At 41.6% G+C, this 26,214-nt stretch overlaps 1 protein-coding gene across 8 annotated transcripts in view; it reads left to right on the plus strand.

Annotated features, from left to right (window-relative positions):
* Zmym6 (zinc finger MYM-type containing 6) overlaps nt 1–26,214 on the plus strand; it is an 85,591-nt gene that overhangs the window by 25,659 nt on the left and 33,718 nt on the right. For 6 of the 8 annotated variants that reach the window (XM_045150495.1, XM_045150496.1, XM_045150500.1 and 3 more), the window contains exons 3-11: nt 2,831–2,915; nt 3,527–3,776; nt 9,303–9,477; nt 9,807–9,995; nt 16,941–17,091; nt 19,584–19,699; nt 22,602–22,889; nt 23,049–23,199; nt 25,836–26,011. In XM_045150495.1, coding sequence (XP_045006430.1) covers nt 2,831–2,915; nt 3,527–3,776; nt 9,303–9,477; nt 9,807–9,995; nt 16,941–17,091; nt 19,584–19,699; nt 22,602–22,889; nt 23,049–23,199; nt 25,836–26,011 — 1,581 coding nt within the window. The remainder of the gene's footprint in view (nt 1–2,830; nt 2,916–3,526; nt 3,777–9,302; nt 9,478–9,806; nt 9,996–16,940; nt 17,092–19,583; nt 19,700–22,601; nt 22,890–23,048; nt 23,200–25,835; nt 26,012–26,214) is intronic. The other 2 variants (XM_045150501.1, XM_045150502.1) reach the window with 2 other exon arrangements.

Genomic DNA, 26,214 nt, shown 5'->3' on the forward strand with positions numbered 1-26,214 from the left:
AACTCACTCTGTAGTCCCAGGCTGGTCTTGAACTCACAGTGGTCCTTCTACCTCTGCCTTATAAGTATAAGAATTAAAGGCATGGTATGTGATGTGATATGAGTGGCCCATGTAGCCCCATTTTTATTTTATTAAAAATTTTTTTAGTTTTAAAATTTTTATTTATTTGAGAGAGGGAAAGAGATATAGAGAGAGAGGGGGAGAGAGAATGGGCATGCCAGGGCTTCCAGACGAACTCCAGATGCATGTACCACCTTGTGCATCTAGCTTATGTGGGTTCTGGGGAATTGAACTGAGGTCCTTTGGCTTTGCAAGCAAGCGCCTTAACTGCTAAGCCATATCTCCAGCCTCTGTTTTTATTTTTATTTTTTAAATTAATCATTTACTTTTGGTTTTTAGAGAGAGGGTCTCATTCTAGCTCAGGCTGGTCCGGAATTCACTGTGTAGTCTCAGGGTAGCCTCAAACTCACGGTGGTCCTCCTATCTCTGCTTCACAGGTGCTGGGGTTAAAGGTATGTGCCACCTCACCCGGCTTTTTATTTTTTTTAATCTTAAGAAATTTTCCTGAAAAGTTGAAGAAAGTGTCAATAAAAAAATGTTGTATGGGTATGGTGGTACACACCTTTAGCTCCAGCACTCAGGAGGCAGAGATAGTAGGATTGCTGTGAGTTCAAGACCACCCTGAGACTACATACTGAATTCCAGGTCAGCCTGGGCTAGAGTGAGACCCTATCTCAAAAAACTAATATATATTATTTCAGTATGATTTTTAAGAACATCTAGTTTAGATTGAATGGGCATGTTCATTCATTCAACTAGTATTAGAGGCCATAGTTGTGAAACTCTAAGTGTAAGAGTGAGAGTTTTTGTGTGTACACCATCATGTTACATATTTTATTTCTATTTTTATTGACAGCTTCCATAATTGTAAACAATATCCCATGGTAAATTCCCTCCCTCCCCCCACTTTCTCCATTGAAACTCCACTTTCCATCAGATCCAATCCCTCTCTCAATCAATCTCTTTTATTTTGTTTTTATTTTTATTTATTTGGTAGAGAAAGAGGGAGAGAGAGAGAGAGAGAGAGAGAGAGAGAGAGACAGACAGACAATGGGTGCGCCAGCACCTCCAGCTAGTGCAAACAAACTCTAGATATGTGTGCCCCCTTGTACATCTGGCTAACGTGGGTCTTGGGGAATAGAACCTCAGTCCTTTGCCTTTCTAGGCAAATGCCTTAATAACAGCAAGCCCTCTAGCCCCTCTCTTTTATTTTGATGTCATGATCTTTCCCTCCTGTTATGATGGTCTTGTGTAGGTAGTGTCAGGCACTGTGAGGTCATGGATATCCCGGCCATTTTGTGTCTGGAGGAGCACGTTGTAAGGAGTCCTACCCTTCCTTTGGTTCTTACATTCTTTCTGCCACCTCTTCTGCAATGGACCCTGAGCTATGGAAGGTATGATAGAGATATTTCACTGCTGAGCACTCCTCTGTCACTTCTTCTCAGCACCATGTTGCCTTCTGAAAAGAGAAGGTCCTCTAACTAAAAGTGAGGGTAGCATTAATATATGGGTATGAACATTAAGAGAAGTGCTTACTGGGCAATTTGGTGAGCATAGTATGTACATTTAGCCAGACAGCAGCAGACATTACACCGGTAGGACTCATGACTACCTCTGTTGTAGGTTTTCAGTGTCAGGGATATATTCCCTCCCAATGAGTGGGCCTCCAGTCCAATTAGAGGGCTGTTGGTTTCCTCCATAACAGACATGCCACTGTTGTACCAGTTGGCCCATTTGGCCTAGCTGGCCAAATATAAAGCTTGCAGTGTTCACTGTTGGGTATTTCCACTGGTTATTTCGCTCTCACCTATTGAACTGCATGCAGCATGGCTTTCTCCAGCTTTCTGTTACCTGGTCTACATGGAGGAGGTTTTTAGCTCAGTTAGGATGTCTCAGTGACCTTGCAGCCCAAGTATGTTGGGTCTTCAGCAATAGGGTCTTACATCTATTCCTGGTGGGAAGGCAAGGGCCTTGGCAATGGCCTGTAATGTTTTGGGGGCATCAGGGACCTCCCTGACCAACAATTCACTGGAAGGCATCTCATCCCTGACACTGAAAATTTTCTAGTAACAATCTATGGCTCCAGTGTGTGCTATTGTCCAAAACAGTGGTTTCCACTGTGACTTAGTTATATCCTCTTAGATTTTGATGAGCCCTCCCTTCATCTTTCCTTTACTCAGTCTCTTCCCCTGACCTCACTTAGGCCTTTCCACCCCCTCTGTAATGGTGTATTGGTCTAGGTGGTACTTTATTTCACATATAAGGCAATTGGAACTAAGAAGATGAACTCATTTAAGAGCCATAATCACATCTCCTTCTGCCTTCAGTTAGAACCTATAGCCTTATCTGTTGTGTTATGTTCACTGTGTTGGTTTTTAGGTATGCAGAGGTTAACAAAATGTTACCCACCCCAGGGCGTGGTGGTACATGCCTTTTATCCCAGCACTGGGGAGGCAGATGTAGGAGGATCACCATGAGTTCAAGGCCACCCTGAGACTACATAGTGAATTCCAGGTCAGCCTGGGCTAAAATGAGACCCTACTTGAAAAAAAAAACAAAACAAAACAAAAAAAAAAAACAACCAAAAAAGGTACCCCTATGCATAGCAGACATAATCTGTTCGGTCTACTTTAATGAGTGGTGTTAAGTATTAATCAAATTACTGTGTAAATATGAAATGTTAGAAATTTTTTTTTTCTTGAATTTCCTTGAAGTTTACTTAAGTATGCTGTTTTCCCTCCCTCACTCCCTGTTTTTCTCTTTTATAAAGGAGTATGGACAAGCCCAACAGCCAAAAACTGAGGAAAGTGATCTGAAAATAAGCTCTGTATTTTCAGTTACTGCCAGTCTTCTTGGTAAGAAATAGAATGGGATAAGTTAATTACAGTTAGCACTTGTTTATTTGTTATAACTGAGGGAGAGCACCTCCTCTTATAAGTCTTTCTCCTCTAGAGCCTATTTTTGTGGGAACTTGTTATCTTTGGCTTTTAAGAAAGGAAATCAGTTAAGATTATATCATAAGGTATAGTAAGAAAATGGTTCACAAACCTCTTATTTCAGTTAATAAGTTACACACGTGCAAATGTGTGTGTATGTGAGAAGCTAGACCTAGTAGTGCAGGCCTGACATACAGCACCTTGGGAGGTTGAGTCAAGAGGGTTGGGGTGCTGAAGCCAGCCTGAGTGAGTCCCTCTCTCAGAGAAAAATATTTAAAAAGAATGATCTTGCCTATCATATATGTATTTGAGGACTTGGTCACAACTAAAATGTAATTTTTACTATGGGCTATAGTCAGAAAAATTTGAAACCTCATTTTGGAGTGCTTATTGTTTCCTTACTAGTAATTTTTGTGAAACTGAATATAACTTTTTGTTCTCAAAAAGTAAGTAAATAAATATATACATATATATACATAAATTATTGTTGATACTAAAACTGTTTTCTCTTTCTTATTTTGTTTTACTAGCTCAACAGTTGAGCACAGGTTTTCAGCTTTCTGTCCCATCACATGACCCGAATATATCACTTTCCTCAGTGCCTGCTGCAGCTGCTCAGGCTCTTTGTTGTGGCTGTAAAAAAACCTTTTATAAAGGGCAGACTGCATATCATAAGACAGGATCTGCTCAGCTCTTCTGCTCCATTCAGTGCATCGGCAGATACTCTTCAGCTGTTTGCCAACAACTTCCTCCTAGGAGAACCTGCACAAACTGCTCCAAGTATCCCAACTTTTTTTTTTTTTTCTTTTAATGTATTTATTTGTTTGAGAGAGAGAAAGGTGGGGGGGGGAGGTGGGGAGACAGAATGGGCACGCCAGGTCCTCTAGCCACTGCAAACAAACTCCAGATGCCTGCACCCCGTGTGAATCTGGCTTAAGTGGGTCCCAGAGAGTCAAACCGGGATCCTCTGGCTTTTCAGGCAAACGCCTGAACTGCTGAGCCATCTCTCCAGCTCCCAAGTATCAAATTCGTTTTTATTTTTTTAACATTCTTATTTTTTTTTTAAATTATTTTTTGGTTCATTTTTATTTATTTATTTATTTGAGAGTGACAGAGAGAGAGAAAGAGGCAGATAGAGAGAGAGAATGGGTGCGCCAGGGCTTCCAGCCTCTGCAAACGAACTCCAGACGCATGCGCCCCCTTGTGCATCTGGCTAACAGGGGTCCTGGGGAACCAAGCCTCGAACCGGGGTCCTTAGGCTTCACAGGCAAGCGCTTAACCGCTAAGCCATCTCTCCAGCCCTTAACATTCTTATTTTTATTTATTTATTTATTTGGCAGAGAGAGACAGAGAGAAAGAAAGAGAGAATGTGCACACCAGGGCCTCCAGCCAATGCAAGTGAACTCCAGATATATGTGCCCCCTTGTGCATCTGGCTAACGTGGGTCCTGGGGAATTGAACATCGAGACTGATAAACCTATGGAGACTTTTGGGCTAGAGAGATGGCTTAGCAGTTAAGGCATATGCCTGTGAAGCCTAAAGACAGATGCCTTAATCGTCAAGCCATCCCTCCAGCCCTCACTTTTTAGTTTAAATGTTACTATGGAAAGAAATTTGTGGGAATTTTTAGACCATTAATATATACTGTAATTGTGAACAGCCATTATTTAAAATACTTTTAACATGGGCTGGAGAGATGGCTTAGCAGTTAAGCGCTTGCCTGTGAAGCCTAAGGATCCCAGTTCAAGGCTCGATTCCCAGGACCCACGTTAGCCAGATGCACAAGGGGGCACATGCATCTGGAGTTCGTTTGCAGTGGCTGGAGGCCCTGGCGCGCCCATTCTCTCTCACTCTCTCTCTCTCTCTGCCTCTTTCTCCGTCACTTTCAAATAAATAAATAAACATAAAACAAAAAAATTAAAAAAAATAAAATACTTTTAACAGTTCTCTTTAAAGTTATTAAGCTACAGAAAAAAATAGTATCACTAAATAGAATATAAAAGTTATTTAGAGCCAGTGTGGTAGCATATGCCTTTCATCCCAGCACTTAGGAGGCAGAGGTAGGAGGATTGTCATGAGTTCCAGACCACCCTGAGAACACAGAGTGAATTCCAGATCAGCCTAGATCAGGCTAGAGTGAGACTCTACCTTGAAAAAAGAAAGGTTATTTAGATTATTTAAAGAAAAGTTATTTAGGGCTGGAGAGATGTCTTAGTGTTTAAGGCCCTTGACTGCAAAACCTAAGGACCCATGTTGGACTCTCTTGATCCCACATTAGCCAGATGTACAATGGTGGGGCAAGTGCAAGTTTGCACATGCACACTAGGTGGCACAAGCATCTGGAGTTTGATTTCAGTGGCTGAGGCTCTGGTGTGCCAATACTCTTATCTCTCTAACAAAAAGGAAAAGAAAGAAAAAAAGAAATTAAAAAAAAAAGTTATTTAGGGCCAGGCATGGTGGTGCATGCCTTTAATCCCAGTACTTGGGAGGCAAAGGTAGAAGGATTGGTATGAGTTTGAGGCCACCCTGAGACTACATAATAAATTCCAGTTCAGCCTGGGCTACAAGTGAGACCCTGCCTCAAAAAAAAAAAAAAAAAAAAGTCATTTAGGGGCTGGGTAGATGGCTCAGTGGTTGAAGGCACTTACTTGCAAAGCCTGATTGGCCTGGGTTCAATTCCCCAGCACCCATGTAAAACCAAGTACAACATGTCTCTGTAGTTCATTTGTAGTGGCTTGAGGCCCTGGTGGTACAGTCAGGTTTGCATTGCTGGCAGAAAACACCCAACCAAGAACAGCTTGTGAGAAAAAAGGTTTATTTTGGCTTACAGACTCAAGGGAAAGTTCCATGCTAGCATGAGCAGAGGGTGGACATCAGCTCCCTGCCAACAACTGGTAGACAATAGCAACAGGAGTGTGTGCCAAACACTGGCAGGGGAAACTGGCTATAACACCTTATAAGGCTGCCCCCAACAACCACTGCCTCCAGGAGGCATTAATTCCCAAATCTCTTATCAGCTGGGAACCTAGCATTCAGAACACCTAAGTTTATGGGGGGCACCTGAGTCAAACCACAACATTCTGCCCTTGGCCCCCATAAACTAATAACCATACATGATATAAAATACAATGCATTCAGTTCAACTTTAAAAGTCTCTCTAGTTTTTTTAAAAAAAGATTTATTTATTTATTAGAGATGGAGGGGGCAAGAGAGAAAAAGAGAGAATGGGCAAGCCAGGGCCTCAAGCTGCTGCAGATAAACTCCAGAAGCATCCACCACCATGTACATCTGGCTTACATGGGACCTAGAGAATCAAACCTTGGTCTTTAGGCTTCACAGGCATATGCCTTAACTGCTAAGCCATCTCTCTAGCCCAAAAGTCTCCATAGATTTATCAGTCTCAATGATGTTCAAACATCCCATAATCCGAGGTCTTTTAACTGAGCTCTAATATTGGGGAAAAAAAAAAAAGAATCCCCCCAAACTCATAATGGCACACAATAAACACGCTGCAAAAGATGACATTGGGCATAGCAAAGAAATATTCAACCAATACAAGATTTAAACAGGGAAAACATTAAATTCTGTAACTCCAAGTCCTAAAACTCTAGTTAGTAACAAATCTTCAAGTCCAGTAATTCTAACCAGCAACAATCTCTGAGTTCAAGTTCCACCCTTCTAGCTAGGCTACACACAGTCCTAGAAAACTTCATCCGGGCTGTCAGCTCTCCTTAGCAGCTATCTGGTGGTCCAGGCATCTCCACTGGGTCTTCACTGTGACCCATGGTCCATCATTTTGCGTCCGCTAGGTCTCCATGCAGGCAGTGCAGCAAACCTGCTTCACACTGCCCATGGCTGTCTTCAAAACACAAGATTGTGCTGCAAATTCAATGACCCTCTCTTTCTTGCATTTCTTATTCTCCATAATACCAGGTAGGGTGCCAATTTGTTATTCCAGAGAGAATAAAGCAGACTTTGAAGAACATGACACTTCTTGAGCATCTAGGCCCCTTCAAAAGAGTGCATTCTTCCTGTTGACTCAATGCACATGAGCTGGCCCAATCTCTATGGTTGTAATCTCTCATACAATTGCAGCTGAACAGGCCACAGTTTCGGCCCAAATATTTCATTTTTTCTGTGCCATGTCCCTCTGCTCGTACCAGTCCATTTCTATGTAATGCAACCATGCACAAGTTCTCAGGACATGGGCATAACAGCAAGCCTCTTACACAAACTACTTTTAGCCCAGTCCAAGCAAAGCTGTTTCTCATTCTTATAAGCCAAACCTCACAGTCTCTAGTTCTTACTACATTCAGGTCTTTCAATTCTGACTAGAATAGTACATCAAGAAGTCCTTACAGTGTTGCAAGTTATCTCTTAGGTCAAGATTTCAAATCCGTCCATATTACTCTTGCAAAGAGGTTCCAAAAAGTCAAAGCCACACATTCAGTTTTGTAGGAGTAACGATCCCACTTCTTGGTACCAACTTTATTGTTGCAGTCATGTTCACATTGCTGGCGTAAGTCACCTGACCAAGAGCAGCTTGTGGTAAAATAAGGTTTATTTTGGCTTATAGACTCGAGGGGAAGCTCCATGATGGCAGGGGAAAATGAAGGCATGAGCAGAGGGTGGACATCACCTGCTCATCAACATCAGGTGGACAACAGCAACGGGAGACTGTGCCAAACACTGGCAAGGGGAAACTGGCTATAATATCCATAAGCTCACTCCCAACAATACACTGCCTCCAGGGGCATTAGTTCCCAAATCTCCATCAGTTGGGAACCTAGCACTCAGGACACCTGACTCAAACCAATGCACCTGGCATGCCCATTCTCTTTCTCAAATAATAGTTTTAAAAAGTTATTTAACTCTTGAGAAAGTAAAACCTCAGGCGATTTTAGTAGTAGTAGTTATGAGTGTAGTTGGGATCACTGTTGCTTTACAATAATGATTTGATGCAGAGATGTAGAAACAGCAGTTACATAAACTTTTTGCTTAGTAAGTAAATAGGGATGTTTTGCATATTTCTCTGGTGGTATAATTCCAGGAATATTGTGTGACAATTCCAGCTCCACCTAACTTTGATCTGCTGGAACCAGTGGGACTGGATTCATTGGTAATGCCACAACTGCAGACCCTGAGACACATGTCCTCTTTTACTAGACAGCAGCTACCAAGACTGGAGGCATGAATAAGATATTTTAAATTTGTATAGTCATTAGTGACAGAGAAGAAAAGCTTGTTTAGTATTAGGCCTGTAGCTCAGTGGTAGAGAGCTTGCCTAGTATGTATGAGGTTGTGGATTCCATTTCCAGCACCACAAAAAGAAATTTAATTCTTATATTGTGATTTCATTGCTTATCAGCTGAATGACCTTGAACTAGACCACGGCCCTTTCCCCTCTCTCCCTCTTTACTCCCTTCTCTTCCCCTCTCTTCCCCTCTGCTGTCTTCTCCTTTCCTTCCTTCCCTTTGCCTTGGGTGTGGAGGTGAGAGTACAATTTTGAACTGTCTGTGCTACACTGTCTTTGAGACAGGATCTCTTGCTGATGCAAATAAGCTGGCTTTGGATTCTGGTTCTGTATCATTGTCATTGGCACATTGGAATCACAGATGCATCCTTACATGGGTGCTAGGAAATTGAACCAGGATATTGGGAAATTGATCTAGGACCAGCAGGCTTTGCAAGCTAGTGCCTTTAACTGCTGAGCTTTCTCCCCAGCCCATTTTTTAGTTGTTTGAGGCAGAATCTCTTTCTACCCTAGGCTGACCTGGAACTCATTCTGTAACCCAAGGTGGCTTCAAACTCAGGGCCATCTTCTATTTCAGCCTCCCAAATGCCGGAATTATAGGTATGAACCACCATGCCTGGCTCTATATCTTGGATTTTTAAAATTTAAAATTTAAATTTTTATTATACTGGGTTATATTTCATTTGTGATTCTACTTGTGGCAGTTGCTGGCTAGTAAGAGGACATGTGTTTTGTGTTTTGTAGTGGGTGTTGTGTGGTATCCACTGAATCTAATCTGTTTTTTTTTGTTGTTGTTGTTGAATTCTCCCTGTATAGATGTATATATTAGATATAATAGACCCCATTTTATGAGAAATTGAGAAAATAATTGCTGCATTCATCATTCAGCTGAGAAGGGTCATGACTAATTGTCAAACTAGGTTTTAAGATGCTTTATCCAGGGCATTTTTCTACTGTGCAGTAGCTGCTCCTAGTAAATGTTAATTTAGTTCCCAGAGAGAAAGAATTTAGAATTATTACATATTTCACTTTGTCTTTGCTATTTGTTTTAGGGATATTTTAAATCCGGAGGATGTGATCACAATGAAATTTGAAAATTCCTCTCCTAGCAAAGATTTCTGCAGCAAATCATGCCTATCTTCTCACAAGTTAAAGAAAAAACCTGTTGTTACCATATATACCAATGGCATTTCAACTAAGTGCAGTATGTGTCAGAAAAATGCTGATGTAAGTTACATTTTACTTTTATTGGAATTCTGCTCAAATATCAAATATTTTTGTCTTTTTGTATAATTTTAAAAATATTTTTTTAATTTAATTTATTTGAAAGAGGTAGAGAGAATGGGTGTGCCAGAGCCCCTCCAGCCTTTCCCAACAAACTCCAGACACATGTACCACCTTGCGCATCTGGCTTACTAGGTACTGGGGAATTGGACCTGGGTCCTTAGGCTTTGCTGGCGAGCACCTTAACCGCTAAGCCATCTGTCCAGTCCAAAATGAGATATTTTAAATGACTCTACTTATTTTGAATGCGTTTACCTGTTTTTATGTTCTAGATTCGATTTGAAGTTAAATATAAAAATGTAGTTCATGCTCTCTGTAGTGATGCCTGTTTTTCAAAATTTCACACTACCAACAACCTCACTATGAAGTGTTGTGAGCACTGTGGGAGCTATTGCTATAGTACTTTTGGACATTCCCAGACCCAGAAGGTTTTTAGCTCAAGTGTCACTGCATACAAGCAGGTATGTATTTCCAGTGTGTCACATGAAATTAGGTTTACTCCTGTGCTGGCTGCAAAATGAATGTTTCTCTTCCATTCACCCTGAGGTGTGATATTTCTCTCCAGGAAAATGGGATAGGTTCTTGTATTTTAGGGATGATGTAGTGAGATAATAAAGGCAAAATACGTCACTCTGTTTCATTCATAGCTGAGAATTCATAGATATAATCTTATGATTTGCCATGAGGTGAAATATAAAACCATGAGCAACAGTTAAATGCTAAAGCCATTGAATTTTCTTTTTCTTTTTTTTGGGGGGGGTAGGGTCTTGCTCTAGCCCAGGTTGACCTGAAATTCACTATGTAGTCTCAGGCTTGCCTTGAACTCATAGCAATCCTCCTACCTAGTGGGAGTGCTGTGATTAAAGGTGTGCACCACCACACCTGGCTTTGATTTGAGTTTGTAAGAAAATTTTGACACCTTCCATGATTATAGACAATATCCCATGGTAATTCCCTCTCTTCCCCCACTTTCCCCTTTGAAACTCCACTCTCCATCATGTCCCCTCCCCCTCTCAATCAGTCCCTCTTTTATTTTGATGTTGTGATCTTTTCCTTCTATTATGATGGTCTTGTGTAGGTAGTGTCAGGCATTGTGAGGTCATGGATAGCCAGGCCATTTTGTGTCTGGAGGAGCATGTTGTAAGGGAGCCCTGCCCTTCCTTTGGCTCTTACATTTTTTCCACCACCTCTTCCACAAAGGACCCTGAGCTTTGGAATGTGTGGTAGAGATATTTCAGTTCTGAGCATATGCCACTATTGCACCCATTGGCTCATTTAGCCTAGCTGGCCAGATTTAAGGCTTGCAGTGTCCACTGATGAGTACCTTCACTGGTGATTTCTGTCTCTCCCATTGAACTTCATGCAGCCCAAGTATGTGGAGTCCTCAGAAATAGGGTTTTACCATCTATTCCTCATGGGAAACCAAGGGCCTCAGCAATGGCCTGTAATGTTTTGGGGGCATCAGGGACCTCCCTGGCCAATAACTCACTGGAAGTTATCCCATCCCTGGCACTGAAAATTTTCTAGTAACAATCTGTGGCTTCTCAGTGTTCCGTTGTCCAAAAAAGTAGGTTTCTCTTAGAAACCTAGTATGTTTCTCTTAGAAACCTAGTATGTCCTATTAGATTTTGATTAGCTCTCCCTCTACCTTTCCTTTACTCAATCTCTTCCCCTGACTTCACTTAGGCCTTTTCATCCCCATTAATCTGTTTTTCTACTTACATATATACAATACCATCCTATTAAGTACCCCCCCTCCCTCCCTTTCTATTCCCTTTATATCCCCTTTCTAGATTACTGGTCTCTGCTACTGAGTTTCTTCCTATTCACACAGAAGTCCAATCATCTGAAGCTAGGATCCACATATGAGAGAGAACATGTGACGTTTGGCTTTCTGGGCCTGTGGGTTACTTCACTAAATATAATACTTTCCTGATTGATTTGAGTTTTTACCAAGTAATTCTCATAAAGGACATAAATGATTTTTTTTTTTTCCTGGTTTTTGAGGTACGGTCTTGCTGTAGCCCAGGTTGACTGGGAATTAGTCTCAGGCTGACCTTGAATTCACAGTGATCCTCCTTCCTCAGCTTCCCAAATGCTGGGATTAAGGTGTATACTACCATGCCCAGCATTTTTTTTTTCCCCCTGAGGTAGAGTTTCACTCTAGCTTAGGCTGACCTGGAATTCGCTATGTAGTCTCATGGTGATCCTCCTCCCTCTGCCTCCCTAGTGCTAGGATTAAAAGCGTGTGCCACCACGCCTAGCCCAGCATTTTTTTTTAAGTTACCTTTTTTTTTTTTTTAGTTTTTCCAGGTAGGGTCTCCCTCTAGTCCAGGCTGACCTGGAATTTACTATGTCTTAGGGTCCCCTTGAATTCATGGCAGTCCTCCTTCCTCTGCCTCCTGAGTGTTGGGATTAAAGGCTTGCACCACCTTGCCTGGCTAGTTACCAAATTTTAAAAATCTTTTAAAAATCAGCAAATGCACATGATAGTACATTTGCCTGGAGTTCATTTGCAGTGGCTAGAGGCCTTGGCATGCCCATTCTCTCTCATAACAAAAATAAAATATTTAGCTGAGTGTAGTGGTTCATGCTTCTAATCCCAGCACTCGGGAGGCAGAGGTAGGAGGATCGCTGTGAGTTTGAGGCCATCCTGAGACTATGTAGTGAATTCCAGGTCAACCTGGGTGTTGCTGTCCGGTTGTCATTGCTGGTAGAAATCACCCAACCAAGAGCAGCTTCTGGGAAAAAGAGGTTTATTTTGGCTTACAGGTTTGAGGGGAAGCTCCAAGATGGCAGGGGAAAATGATGGTGTGAGCAGAGGGTGGACATCACCTCCTGGCCAACATAAGGTAGACCACAGCAACAGGAGAGTGTGCCAAACATTGGCATGTGGAAACGGGCTGTAAAGCCCATAAGCCTGCCCCCAACAATACACTCCTTCCAGGAGGCATTAATTCCCAAATATGCAGCTGGGGAGCTAGCATTCACAACACCTAAGTTTATGGGGGACACCTGAATCAAACCACCACATTCTGCCCCTGACCCCCATAAACTGATAATCGTACATGATGTAAAATGTAATGCATTCATCTCATTTTAAAAGTCCCCATAGTTTTTATCAATCCCAATGATGTTCAAACATCCCCATAATCCAAGGTCTTTTAACTGAGCCATAATACCAAAAAATGACCTCAAAAAACCCATAATGGCACAGAATAAATATTCACACTCCAATAGATGGCATTGGGCATAGCAAAGAAACATTCAACCAATCCAAGATTTAAAACAACCAGGGCAAACATCAAACTCTGTAGCTTCAAGTCCAGCAACTCTAGCCAGTGACAAATCTTCAAGTCCGATAATTCTAAGCAGCAACAAGTCTCTGGCATTCCAATTCTGCCCCTCCAGCTAGGCTACTCACAGTCCTGGAAAACTTCATTGGGGCCGGCAGCTCTTTGGCAGCCATCTCATGGTCCCGGCATCTCCACTGGGTCTCCACTGCAAGCCACAGTTCATCCTCATGGCCCCATGGGGTCTCTATGCAGGCAACCAGCAAACCTGCTTCACACTGCCCATGGCCATTTCCAAAACACAAGACCGTGTTGCAAACACAATGACCCTCTTTCCAGCATTTCTTATACTCCATGATACTAGGTAGGGTGCCAATTTGTTAATCCAGAGGGGAATAAAGCAGACTTTGAAGAACAGAACTCCTTGAGCACTCAAGCCCCTTCAAAAGAGTCTACATTTTTGTTGCCCCAGTGCAGGTCAGCTAGCCCAGTCTCACAGGTTGTAATCTCTCAGTTGCAGCTGAACAGGCAAGAGTTCACCCAAAGATTTTTCTTTCTGTGCCATATCCCTTTGCTCACACCAGTTCATTTTCACGCAAAGCAACCCTGCACAACTTCTCAGGACACAGGCATAACAGCAAGCTTTTTATACAAACTGCTAGCCCAGTCCAGGCAAAGCTCTTTCTCATCCTCATGAGCCAAACCTCACAGTCCATAGTTCTTACTGCATTCAAGTCTTGCAGTTCAGACCAGAATAGTCCATCAAGCTGTATTTACAGCACTGCAAGGCATCTCTTAGGCCAAGGTTTCAAATCCTCCCACATTCCTTTTGAAAATCAGCTCCAAAAGGCCAAAGCCACACAGTCAGATGTCTAGCAGCAATCCCACTCCTTGGTACCACTTTACTGTTGCAGTCTGGTTCTCATTGCTGGTAGAAATCACCCAACCAAGAGCAGCTTCTGGGAAAAAGAGGTTTATTTTGGCTTACAGGTTCAAGGGGAAGCTCCACGATGGCATGGGAAAATGATGGCATGAGCAGAGGGTGGACATCACCTCCTGGCCAATATAAGGTAGACCACAGCAACAGGAGGGTGTGCCAAGCATTCGAATGGGGAAACTGGCTATAAAGCCCATAAGCCCGCCCCCAACAATACACTCCCTCCAGGAGGCTTTAATTCCCAAATATGCAGCTGGGGAGCTAGCATTCACAACACCTAAGTTTATGGGGGACTAAAGTAAAACTCGGGTGTGGTGGCACATGCCTTTAATCCTAGGACTCAGGAGGTAGAGGTAGGAGGATTGCTGTGAGTTCAATGCCGTGAGTCTCATCCTGAGACTACATAGTGAATTCCAGGTCACCTTGAACTAGAGTGAAACTCTACCTCAAAAAATAAAACAAACAAATAACCAAAACAAAAAAAGGGGGGCTAGAGAGATGGCTTAGTGGTTACGGTGCTTGCCTGCAAAGCCAAAGGACCTCTGTTTGATTCCCCAGTACCCATGTAAGACAGATGCATAAGGGGAACATGTGTCTGGCGTGCCCATTATCTCCTTTCTCTCTCTCTCTCTCAAATAAATAAATAATAAAATAAACAAAAGAAAACTATGTTAAAGGTTAAAGGCAGGGTCTTATGTGGCCCAGCCTGACCTTGAAACCTCTTTGAAGTTGACACTGTCCTTGATTTTCTGATCCTTCTGCCTGCACTTCCTCATTGCTTGGATTACAGGCATGTGCCCCACATTCAGATAATTTGCATTAAAAAATATTTTTAAAATATTTTATTTATTTATTTATTTGAGAGAGAGAAAGAGGTAGGTAAAGAGAAAGAGAGAATGGGCATGGCAGGTCCTCTATCCACTGCAAAAAACCTCCAGAGGCATGTGCCCCCTTGTGCATTTGGCTTACGTGGCTCCTGGGGAATCAAACCAGGGACTGCCTTAACTGCTAAGCCATTTTCCCAGCCCTAAAAAAAAATACATATTTTTTTAACTTATTTGCACTTTTGTGTGGGTGTGTTGGGGGGGAGTACGCTTGTCAGGATCTCTTGCTGCAATCAAATACTATCTGGCTTTTTGTGGGATGCTGTGAAATTGAACCCAGGCTGGCAGGCATTTTGCAAGCAGGTACCTTTAACCACTGAGCCATCTTCTCAGCCCAGTTCATATTTTTAAATATTTTATTTTTATTTATCTTACTTATTTGACAGAGAAAGAGGGGAAAGAGAGAGAGAGAGAGAGACAGAAAGAGAAAGGGAGAATGGGCACTACAGGGCCTCCAACCACTGTAAACAATCTCCAGACACATGTGCCACCTTGTGTATCTGGCTTATGTAGGTCCTGGGGAATTGAACCTGGGTTATCTGGCTTTTGCTGGCAAGCGCCTTAACTGCTAAGCCATTCCTCTAGCCCCCAGTTTGTGTTTTTAAATTCATTATTATTATTATTTTGTTTTTTGTTTTTCAAGATAGGGTCTCACTCTAGCCCATGCTGACCTGGAATTCACTCTGTAGTCTCAGGGTGGCCTTGAACTCATAGCAATCCTTCTACTTCTGCCTTCCAGGTAAGCTACTACGCCTGACTTAAATTAATTTTTAAATAATTAGTATATGTTTTGGGGCTGGAGAGATGGCTTAGTGGTTTTAAGCACTTGCTTGTGAAGCCTGAGGACCACAGTTCGAGGCTTGATTCTCCAATACCCACATAAGCCAGATGCACAAAGTGGCACATGCATCTGGAGTTCATTTGCAGTGCCTGGAGGCTCTCGTATGCCCATTCTCTCCCTCTCTTCCTCTTTCTTTCTCTGTCTGTTGCTCTCACACAAATAATTAAAAAAATTAGTATATATTTTTGAGATAAGGTCTTGCTACATAACACAGTCTTGGCTAGCCTAAAACTCACTTTGTAGCTTAGACTGGCTTCTGTCTCCTGATCCTTCTTCCTCTGCCTCCTGACTACTGAGATTACAGGGTTGTACCACCAAACTTGGCACACATATATTATTTCCTTTCATTCTCTTTCCTTCCTCTCCTTCCTCCCAGAATCTATTGGTGCACCAGAGCCTCTTGCTGCTTCAAACAAACTCCAGACATGTGTCACTTTGTGCATTGGCTTTATGTGGGTATTGGGGAATCAAGAGTCAGGCTGTGAGGCTTTGCATACAATCACCATTAGCCACTGAACCATCATTCCAGCCTGTATTTTATTATTGTCTGAAATAGATCACTGTTCTCATATTTTAACTTTTAGAAAAGTCTATTTTTTTTTTTCTTCAAGGTAGGGTCTCACTCTAGCCCAGGCTGACCTGGAATTCACTATGTCATCTCAGGGTGGCCTTGAACTCACAGTGATCCTCCTACCTTTGCCTCTCTGCCTCTTGAGTGCTGGGATTAAAGGCATGCACCACCACGCCTGGCTCTAATTTTCTTTATTTTTTATTTTTTAATTTATTTACTTGAGAGCAACAGACAGAGAAAGAAAGAGGCAGACTAGAGAGGAATGGGCGCCCCAGGGCCTCCAGCCACTGCAAACAAACTCCAGACACGTGCACCCCCTTGTGCATTTGGCTAACATGGGTCCTGGGAAATTGAGCCTCAAACCAGGGTCCTTAGGCTTCACAGGCAAGTGCTTAACTGCTAAGCCATCTCTCCAGCCCTCTAATTTTTTTTTTTTTTTTTGAGGTAGGGTCTCACTGTAGCCCAGGCTGACCTGGAATTCACTATGTTGTTCCAGGGTGGCCTCAAACTCACTGCAATCCTCCTATCTCTGCCTCCTAAATGTTGGGATTAAAGGTGTGCACCACTACACCTGGATAGAAAAGTCTAATATTTAGTGTGGCCTCATTGTCATGTTCAAGTATTTCAATTGAAGATGGTAGTTACAGTTTTTCTTTTTTTCTTTTTTTTTTTTTTTTTTGGTTTTCCAGGGTAGTGGTTCACTCCAGCTCAGGTTGATCTGGAATTTACTATGTAATCTCAGGTGGTCTTGAACTCACAGCAATCCTCCTACTTCTGCCTCCCAAGTGCTGGGATTAAAGGTGTGTGCCACTACACCTGGCTCTTTTAAAAAAAATAATAATTATGTACATAAGTATATGTTCTTTTATTATCTTAATAGAATTCAGCTCACAAGCCTCCATATGCCATGGGGAAATCATTGAGACCCTCAACTGAAGTGATAGAGACTACAAATTACTCAGGAAAAACAGAGCTTTTCTGTTCTGTTAATTGTTTATCTGCTTACAGAGTTAAGAATGTTACTTCCTCAGGTAATGTTTAAATTTTATACATTTAATAACTGCTGTTCTTTCACTTTTTTTATAAATGAAATTTATGTGGCTAAAGACCCAAGATTGATTTGCTTTTAAAGAACTAATAATTGAAAATAGGTTTTCCTTGAGTGATATTCTTTTTTACAAGATCTTGTGTGTGTGTGTGTGTGTGTGTGTGTGTGTGTGTGTGTGTGTGGTGTGCACACATCCCATGGCATGCGTGCTTGTGCGTAGGTCAGAGGACAACCCAGGATGTATGTTTTTACCTTTTACCCTGTGTGAAGCAGGGCCTTTCATTGTTCACTGATGCTTTCCAAGGGATCCTTCTGTTTTTGCTTGCTGTCTTGCTGTAGAAGTGCTGAGATTACAGATGCCTGTGCTGCTGGGTACTGGGGATCTGAACTCAGGTTCTTGTGCTTACACAGCAACTAGTTTTTCCACTGATCCATTTCCCCAGCCTTCAATTGTATGTATGTGTATGTTTCTTTGTGCAAGTGCATGTGTGTGGAGGATGGAGGAAAACGTTTGATGTCATCCTTAGGAATGCCATCCACATTTTTTGAGACAGGGTCCCATTGGCCCAGAACACATCAATTTGGACTAACTGGCTGGCCAGTGAGCCCCAGAGATCTTTCTGTCTCTGCTTGTCGAGTACTGGGATTATGTGCACATGCTACCATATTTGGCATTTTTGTATGTATTCTAGGTATCAAATTTAGGTCTTCATGCTTATAAGGCAAGCCCTTTACTGGCTTAGCTATATCTCCTCAGTCCTTTCACTGATATCTTGCTAGAATACGTTTTGTAGTTTGATACACAAGAAGAAAGAAAAACTAATTACTGCCAGATTTTGGTAAGTGGGAGTTAATTGGGATTAGTTGTTATGTTTACAGATTTTTATAAAGTTTATTGATACTTTTTATATGTTATAGTGACCTTCCACATTGATGGATTCAACCAACTGTGGCTCAAAAATATTCAGGAAGGGGGGGGGAAGGGAGGGTTTTACTAAGGGATACTTTTTATAATTATGGAAAATGTTAATAAGAATTGAGAAAAGAAAAAAACATTTCAGAAACTCCTGAAAAAAAAACAAAACAGAAATACTGAGTCTAAATGTAGCCCTTAAAAGGACAGGGACAGATCACTTCTATAGCATGAGTTTCTGTTTCATTGGAACTTCACTGAAGTAAAGATAAAGATTGCTTATATGTATATATAACAAAATGTCAAAAATAAAAAAAGAAATAAATAATTTAAATAAAAAAATTCAGGAAAGATACATATAATTAAACACGTATGGGGGGCTAGAAAGATGGCCTGATGGTTAAGGCACTTGCCCATATTTGATTCCCTAATACTCATCAAAGTCAGATGCACAAAATGGCTTATCATACATCTGGAGTTCATTTGCCATGGCTGGAGACCCTGGTGTGCCCATTCTCTTTCTCTTTTGGGTGTGGTGGCACATGCCTTGGATCCTAGCACTTGGGAGGCAGAGTTAGGAGTATTGATGTGCGTTCAAGGCCAGCCTGAGAATACATAGTGAATTCCAGGTCAGCTTGGGCTGGAAGTGAGATTCTACCTTGAAAAAAAACAAATAAAAAAATAAACATGTACAGCTTTTTTTTTTTTTTTTTTTTTTTTGTTTCTTGGACAGGGTCTCACACTAGCCTTGAACTCATGGTGATCCTTCTACTTCAGTCTTTCAAGTGCTGGTTTTATAGGCATGAACCAACATACCCTGTTGTGATATACAGACTTTTTTCTTTTTTAAAATATATATTTTTTGAAGTAGGGTCTTGTTCTAGCCCAGGCTAACCTGGAATTCACTTTGTAGTCTCAGACTGGCCTCAAACTCATAGCAGTCCTCTTACATCAACCTCTTGAGTGCTGGGATTAAAGGCATGGACCACCAAGCCCTGTAAAAAGAGAATGGGCACACCAGAGCCTCCAGCCACTGCAAATGCACTCCAGATGCATGAGCCACTTTGTGTGTCTGGCTTTATGTTGTTAGCAGGCAAGTGTCTTAACTGCTGAGCCACCTCTCCAGCCCTAAAATATTTTTATTTATTTATTTAGAGAATGCTGCTACAAACAAACTTCAGATGCATGTACCACTTTGTGCATCTGGCTGTATGTGGGTACTGGGGAATTCAACCAGTCGTTAAGCTTTACTCTTGTTATTATTCTAAAGCAATACAGGGCAGCTTCTGTGTATGTAACATTTGCATTTTATTAGGTTTTGTAAGTAATCTAGAAATCTATAATTTGGGAGGATGTGTACAATGCATATGTAAATTATATGTGCTATTTTATAGTAGGGACTTGAGCATCAGTGGATTTTAGTATCTTTGGTGAGTCCTGGAGCCAATCTCCTGAAGGGGAGGTTGTGCTGAGTATTTTACTTTTCCTTTATTTCTGCTACTAGAATGTTGGATCATTAGTTCATTTGGGTAACATATTCAACTTTTTTTTGTGTGATTAAGGTCTCCAGGTTTTGTGTCATAGTTGTAAAACGTCAGCAATCCCTCAGTATCACGTAGCCATGTCAAATGGAACTATTTACAGCTTCTGCAGCTCCAGCTGTGTTGTGTCTTTCCAGGTATGTATGATCTAAGATAGTATTTTAATCCTTCTAGTTCTCTTAGCCATTGATCTGTGGCAAAATGTTCACTCCCTAAGGTCTATACTCACAAAAGGTTATTACTATTATTATTGTTGTTGTTATTGGTGTTTTGAGATGTTATTGCTACTTTGCCTAGGCATGCCTAGAATTCACTGTGTAGACCAAGGTAGCCTCATACTCGAGGCAATCATTTTAACTCTGCCTCCTGAGTGCTGGGATTGCAGGCATGCACCATTCTACCCAGTTTTAAGAACTTGAGTTTAAGTCTGGGGTTGCACAAGTGTGAGGATCTGAGTTCAGATCCTCAGAACCCACATCAAGCTGAATACAGTGGTGGGCATCTGTAATCCCAGCATGCCTATAGTGAGTGAGATGGAAGGCAGAAATAGGATAATCCCCTAGAACCGTACAGTCCAGCTACCATGACAAATGCAGTGGTGAACAATGAAAGTCCTTATCTCAACTAGGCATGGTGGTGCATGCCTTTAATCCCAGCGTTTAGCAGACCGAGGTAGGAGGTGCGTTTGAGGCCCACCTCAGACTACAGAGTGTGTTCCAAGTCAGCCCTTGCTAGAATGAAACCCTACCTTGGGGAGGGGCCAGGGGAAGAAAGACTCTATATCAAAATAAAAGCTAAGGACTGGCCTTGAGGTTTTCCTCTGACCTCCATATGTGTTGTGGCATGTACACACACACACACACACACACACACAATGTTTAATTTTTTTAAATTTATTTGAGGGGTGGGGGTGGATGGGCATGTCAGGCCTCCTGCTGCTGCAGCAAACAAACTGCAGGTGCATGTACCAGTTTGTGCATTTGACTTTATGTAGTTATTAGGGGATTGATTTCAAGCTGTCAGGCTTTGCATGTGAGCACCTTTAACTGCTGAGTTTTTAAAAATATTTGAGAGAGAAAGAATGGTCCGACCAGGACCTCTTATCACTGCATATGAACTCCAGGTGCATATACTGTTTTGTGTATCTGGCTTTATATGAGTATTGGGAAATTGAACCTGGGCCTTTTAGGCTTTGTATGAACGTGCCTGTAACCACTTAGAAATCTCCCTAGCCCTCAAATAGGCTGGAGAGGTGGCTGAGTGATTAAGGTACTTGCCTGCTAAGCCTAACAACTCAGTTTTGATTCCCCAGTGCCCACGTAAAGCCAGATGCACAAGGTGGCACATGCACCTGGATTTTGTTTGCAGTGGTTGGATGCCCTCGTGTGCCCATCCTCTCTACCTCTCTTCTCCCTATCTCTCTCTACTTTCAACTAAATAAATTTTTTAAAAGCTTGAATTTAAGGTAAATAAAGTATTCAACCAGGGTTTTAGAGGTCATTTCTACAAAATATGTTGGGCTTCCTTATTCAGAATCCTTGCCCAAACTATCCTTCCTTCTGGCTTATTCCCTTGGTTCTATCTCCTCCTCCTCTGTGTGTGTTCATGCATGTGCCATAGCACATGTTTGGAGGTTAGAGGACAACCTCAGATGGTGGTTATTGCCTTCTGCTTTGTTCCATGCAGGGTTTCTTGTTCACTGCTACGTTCCACAGGCTACATAGCCTGTGATCTTCTGGAGTATTCTCCTGCCCACCTTACATCTTGCTGGAGGCACTCTGGAGATCTGAGATTAGGTACTCAAATTTGCTTGGCAAGGGCTTTATCCACAGAACCATCTCCCCAACCTTTTTTTTTAATTTTTTTTTTTAAGTTTTTCAAGGTAGGGGGCTCTTGCTCTAGGCTGACCTGGAATTCATTATGTAGTTTCAGGCTGGCCTCAAACTCAGTGCAGTTCTCTTACCTCTGCCTCCTGTGTGTTGGAATTAAAGGTGTGCATCACCATACCTAGTTGTTTTTTTTTTTTTTTTGATACATGGATCCTAGGCTGGCCTTGGAACTCAGTATGTAGCTGAGGCTGGCTTTGAAACCCTGATCCTCTTGCCTCCACCTCTCATATGTTGGGATTATAGGCATGGGCCACCATACCAGTCTTTGATCTCTTCTTTCAAAGGAGTAGAAACTAGGATATTATTTGAGGATCGTTTAGGGCCATGTGCCCCTTCCTCTTACGTTGGGCCTGGGATGGAACTATAGCTATCTCATTTCTCCTCCCTTTCTGCAATATACAGAGTTTCTCAATTTTTCTTGGTGGGAGGATGCTTGATGTATTATCCCTGGCCCAGAGTGAAAGAGACTGTTTATGGCTACTTACCAGCCATCAGGAGTGGGTTGATGATGGTCAGGGTAGGAGGAGAGAGCTTCTGGGAAAAAGAGAGGCCTGCTCTTACATTTATCAGAGGCATATGCAGGAGTCTTTTGTTCTAGTCCTTGATCTTTGAATGTTTCATTTCTTAGTGCTTCTAGAAGTATGCCATGGAAATTCATTCTGTTGGAATATTAAAAAATTACTCATGGGCTGGAGGGTTTCGTGGTTAAGGTGTCTGCCTGTAAAGCCAAAGGACCTGGTTCTATTGCCCAGATACACAAGGTGGCGCATGCATCTGTAGTTCGTTTGCAGTGGCTGGAGGCCCTGGTGCACCCATTCTCTCTCTCTCTCCTTCCCCCTCTTTTTCTCTGTCAAATAAGGAAGAAAAATGCTCATTATAGAATTAATTTTTAAAAATGAGGAAATTAAAATGATTATGATACATTATTTCTCAGCTGATAAAATCTTTGTGCCAGCTGTGGTGGCACATGCCTTTAATCCCAGCACTTGAGAGGCAGAGGTCGGAGGATTTCCTGAGTTCGAGGCTACCCTGAGGCTTCCTAGTAAATCCCAGGTCAGCCTGGACTAGAAGAGTGAAACCCTACCTCAAAAAACAACAAAACAAAACAAAAAAACCAAAACCCAAAATCTTTGCTTTGTGTTTATTTCAGAATATATTTAACAAGCCAAAGGAAACAAACTCTTCAGCATTCCCATCTCATGGCCAAGTGGTTGCAAGTTCACCCTTGGGGTCTGCAGTGTTAGCAGGCAAAGGTGACAAGGCCTGTGACAACGCCCCCTGTTCCTTCAGCACCCCTGTCACTGACCCTGCTGCAGTTGCTCTCCACACCCTCACTGAACAATCCCAGCAGATGACCTTAGCTCATACACTGATTAAACTCAAGTGTCAGCAGTGTAACCATCTTTTTGCCGCAAAACCAGAGCTGCTTTTCTACAAGGTAAAGAGCGATCATCAGAGGGACTGATGTAAACCCATCCAGTAAGAGCACTTCTCTTTTTACATCTTTGACTCAGTTTGCTTTGAGATGAGAAAGAAAAAAATTTCTTGAAGAGAAAGTAGCTGTTTAGTTAGAGCTTGACTGTTGTTTTTTTTGCAGGGAAGAATGCTTCTATTTTGTGGCAAGACTTGTTCTGATGAATACAAAAGAGAAAATAAAGTTATGGCATTGTGTGACTATTGCAAACTACCGAAAATCATAAAGGAGACTGTGCGATTCTCAGGGGTTGATAAACCATTTTGTAGTGAAGGTAAAGAAAGGCTTCCTTATATCCAGTAGTTCATGGTTGTTATGAGATATATCATGACCAGTTGAGCAGTTAAATCATAATTAATTTTCAAGTAAATTTTTCTCTTATTAAGCATAATTTAAGCATTAAAATTATATATGTATAAATAAATAAATAAATAAATAAAATACAGGTCTTTTTAATAGTTTTTATTTTTATTTGATTATTTGAGAGAGGGGGAAGGCAGATATATACAGAGAATGGGCACACCAGGGCCTCCAGCCACTGCAAACAGAACTCCAGACGCATGCGCCACCTTGTGCATCTGAATTTACATGGGTACTGGGGAATCGAACCTGGGTCCTTTGGCTTTGCTGGCAAGTGCCTTAACTGCTAAACCATCTCTCCAGCCCGTAATTTGAGCATTTTTATTAAAATTTTAAAAAAAAATTATTTTATTTGAGAGCCTTTAGTCACTACAAACTCCAGATGCATGCACCACCTTGTGCTTCTGGCTTTTGTTGGTCCTGGGGAATTGAACCTGGGTCCTTTGGCTTTATAGACAAGTGCCTTAAGTGCTAAACTATGTCCCTAGCCCTTGAGCATTTCTATTTTCCTTTTTTTTTTTTCTTGTTTTGGTTTTTCAAGGTAGGGTGTCTCTCTAGCCCAGGCTGACCTGGAATTCACTATGTAGTCTCAGGGTGGCCCCAACTCACAGCAGTCCTCTTACCTCTGCCTCCTGAGTGCTGGGATTAAAGGCATGCGCCACCACACCCAGCTTTTTTTTTAATTTAATTTTTAAAAGATTTTATTTTTATTTATTTATTAGAGAGAGAGAGAGAGAATGGGCATGCCAGGGTCTCTAGCCACTGCAAGCAAACTCCAAATGCATGCGGCACCATGTGCATCTGGCTTATGTGGGACCTGGAGAATTGAACTGGGGTTCTTAAGCTTTACAGGCATGCGCCTTAGCTGCTAAACCATCCCTCCAGCCCTTAATTTTATCTTACTTTAAAAAATTTATTTATTTGTTTTCTAAGGTAGGGTTTCAAAACTCGAGCTCAGGCTGACCTGGAATTCACTATATATTCTTAGGGTGGCCTCAAACTCATGGTGATCCTCCTATCTCTGCCTCCTTTGTGCTGGTATTAAAGATGTGTGCCACCATGCCCATCTCTTAATTTAATGTTATTTAATTAATTTATTTTAATATTTTATATTTATTTATTAGAGAGAGAGAGATGGGTATACCAGGGCCTTCAGCCACTGCAAATGAACTCCAGATGCATGGGTCCCCTCGTGCATATGGCTAACGTGGGTCATGGGGAATCGACCTGGGTCCTTTGGCTTTGCAGGCAAATGCCTTAACCACTAAGTCATCCCTTCAGCCCTCTTAATTTTATTTTATTTTATTTTTTGGTTTTTCTAGGTAGGGTTTCACTCTAGCCCAGGGTGACCTGGAATTCACTATGGAGTCTCAGGGTGGCCTCAAACTCACGGCAATCCTCCTACCTCTGCCTCCCGAGTGCTGGGATTAAAGGCATGCGCCACCACGCTCAGCTTTAATTTTATTTTTAAAGAGAGTGAGAGAGAGAATTGGCATGTCAGGGGCCTCATCCACTGCAATTGAACTCCAGATTTGCATCACCTAGTAGGCATGTGAGACCTTGCACTTGCTTTACCTTTATGTGTCTGGCTAACATGGGATCTGGAGAGTAGAATGTGGGTCCTTAGGCTTCACAGGCAAGTGCCCTAACCACCAAACTGTCTCTCCAGCCTCCATGAGCATGTTTGTAAAAGTTGAATTTAGCTGGCCATGGTGGCGCATGACTTTTATCCCAGCACTCGGGAGGCAGAGGTAGGAGGATCATTGTGAGTTTGAGGTCGCCCTGAGACTACATAGTTAATTCCAGATCAGCCTGGACCAGAGTGAGACCCTATCTCAAAACAAACAAACAAACAAAAAAAAAAGTTGAATTTATACTTAGTTCACCTTAATGTCTGTCTTTATATTAGTTATTTATTTTTTTTGGTATGGTTTATCTTTTTAAATATTGCAGTAATCTCAGCAAAGAAAAACTATTAAATACAATTAAATCAGTGGTATTAATATAGAAAAATCTGACAAGTTTAGATAGTTATTCCATTTGTAAAAGAGGAAACTAAAGCAGTTGCTGCTGCTGCTTTTTGCTGTTTTTTTATTTTTTTTTTTTTGCGATAGGATCTCACTGTAGCCCAGGCTAATCTAGAATTAGTCTCAAGGTGGCCTCAAACTCACAGCAGTCCTACCTCTGCCTCCCAAGTGCTGGGATAAGAGGCGTGCATCACCATGTCCAGCTCTGTGGCTTCTTTTATATCTCTGATATTCTTGACTATAAATAGTCTAATATTTAGACTATTATAAATGGTCTAATAAGTAGAGCATATTTAAAAATTTATGATTTTTTAAATTTTGAGGCAGAGTCTCATGTAGGCTGTATGAGTCTTGAGCTACTGATCCCTTTACCTCTATTTCTCAAGTACTGGGATTATAGGCACATGCCACCACCCCAGCTAGAAATCAGCTTAAACTTTGGTTTAACACCATATAAGCTCCCTTTAACTCCTTGAAGTTAAAGTAAATTTTGTTTCTTCCATTCATCCCTTTTCATGGTTAGTTTGCAAATTCCTCTTTGCTCGAGACTTTGGAGAAAGATGGGGAAACTACTACTGTAAGATGTGCAGTTACTGTTCACAGACATCTGCAAATGTGGTAGAAAATCGGTTGGAGGGCAAGCTGGAAGTGTTCTGCTGTGAGGAGTGCCTGACCAGATTTACAGTACTGTTCTATCAGGTAAATAACATAATTTTTTCACTTCTGAAATCAGTGCAAATTATTTAAAATATGTTCAAATTATGTAAAGAAAAATGCTTGGAGCTGAACAAAATAAGAAAATTGAATAAACACATGATTTCTTTGGAGTAAAGAGCTTAGGGTTTCCAGGTGGTGTTTTTTTTTTTTAAGTTATTTTAAGCTTTTAAAATACTTATTTGGCC

The sequence above is a fragment of the Jaculus jaculus genome, chromosome 5 (genome assembly GCF_020740685.1).
Source record: "Jaculus jaculus isolate mJacJac1 chromosome 5, mJacJac1.mat.Y.cur, whole genome shotgun sequence".
In the NCBI taxonomy this organism is placed as follows: Eukaryota; Metazoa; Chordata; class Mammalia; order Rodentia; family Dipodidae; genus Jaculus; species Jaculus jaculus.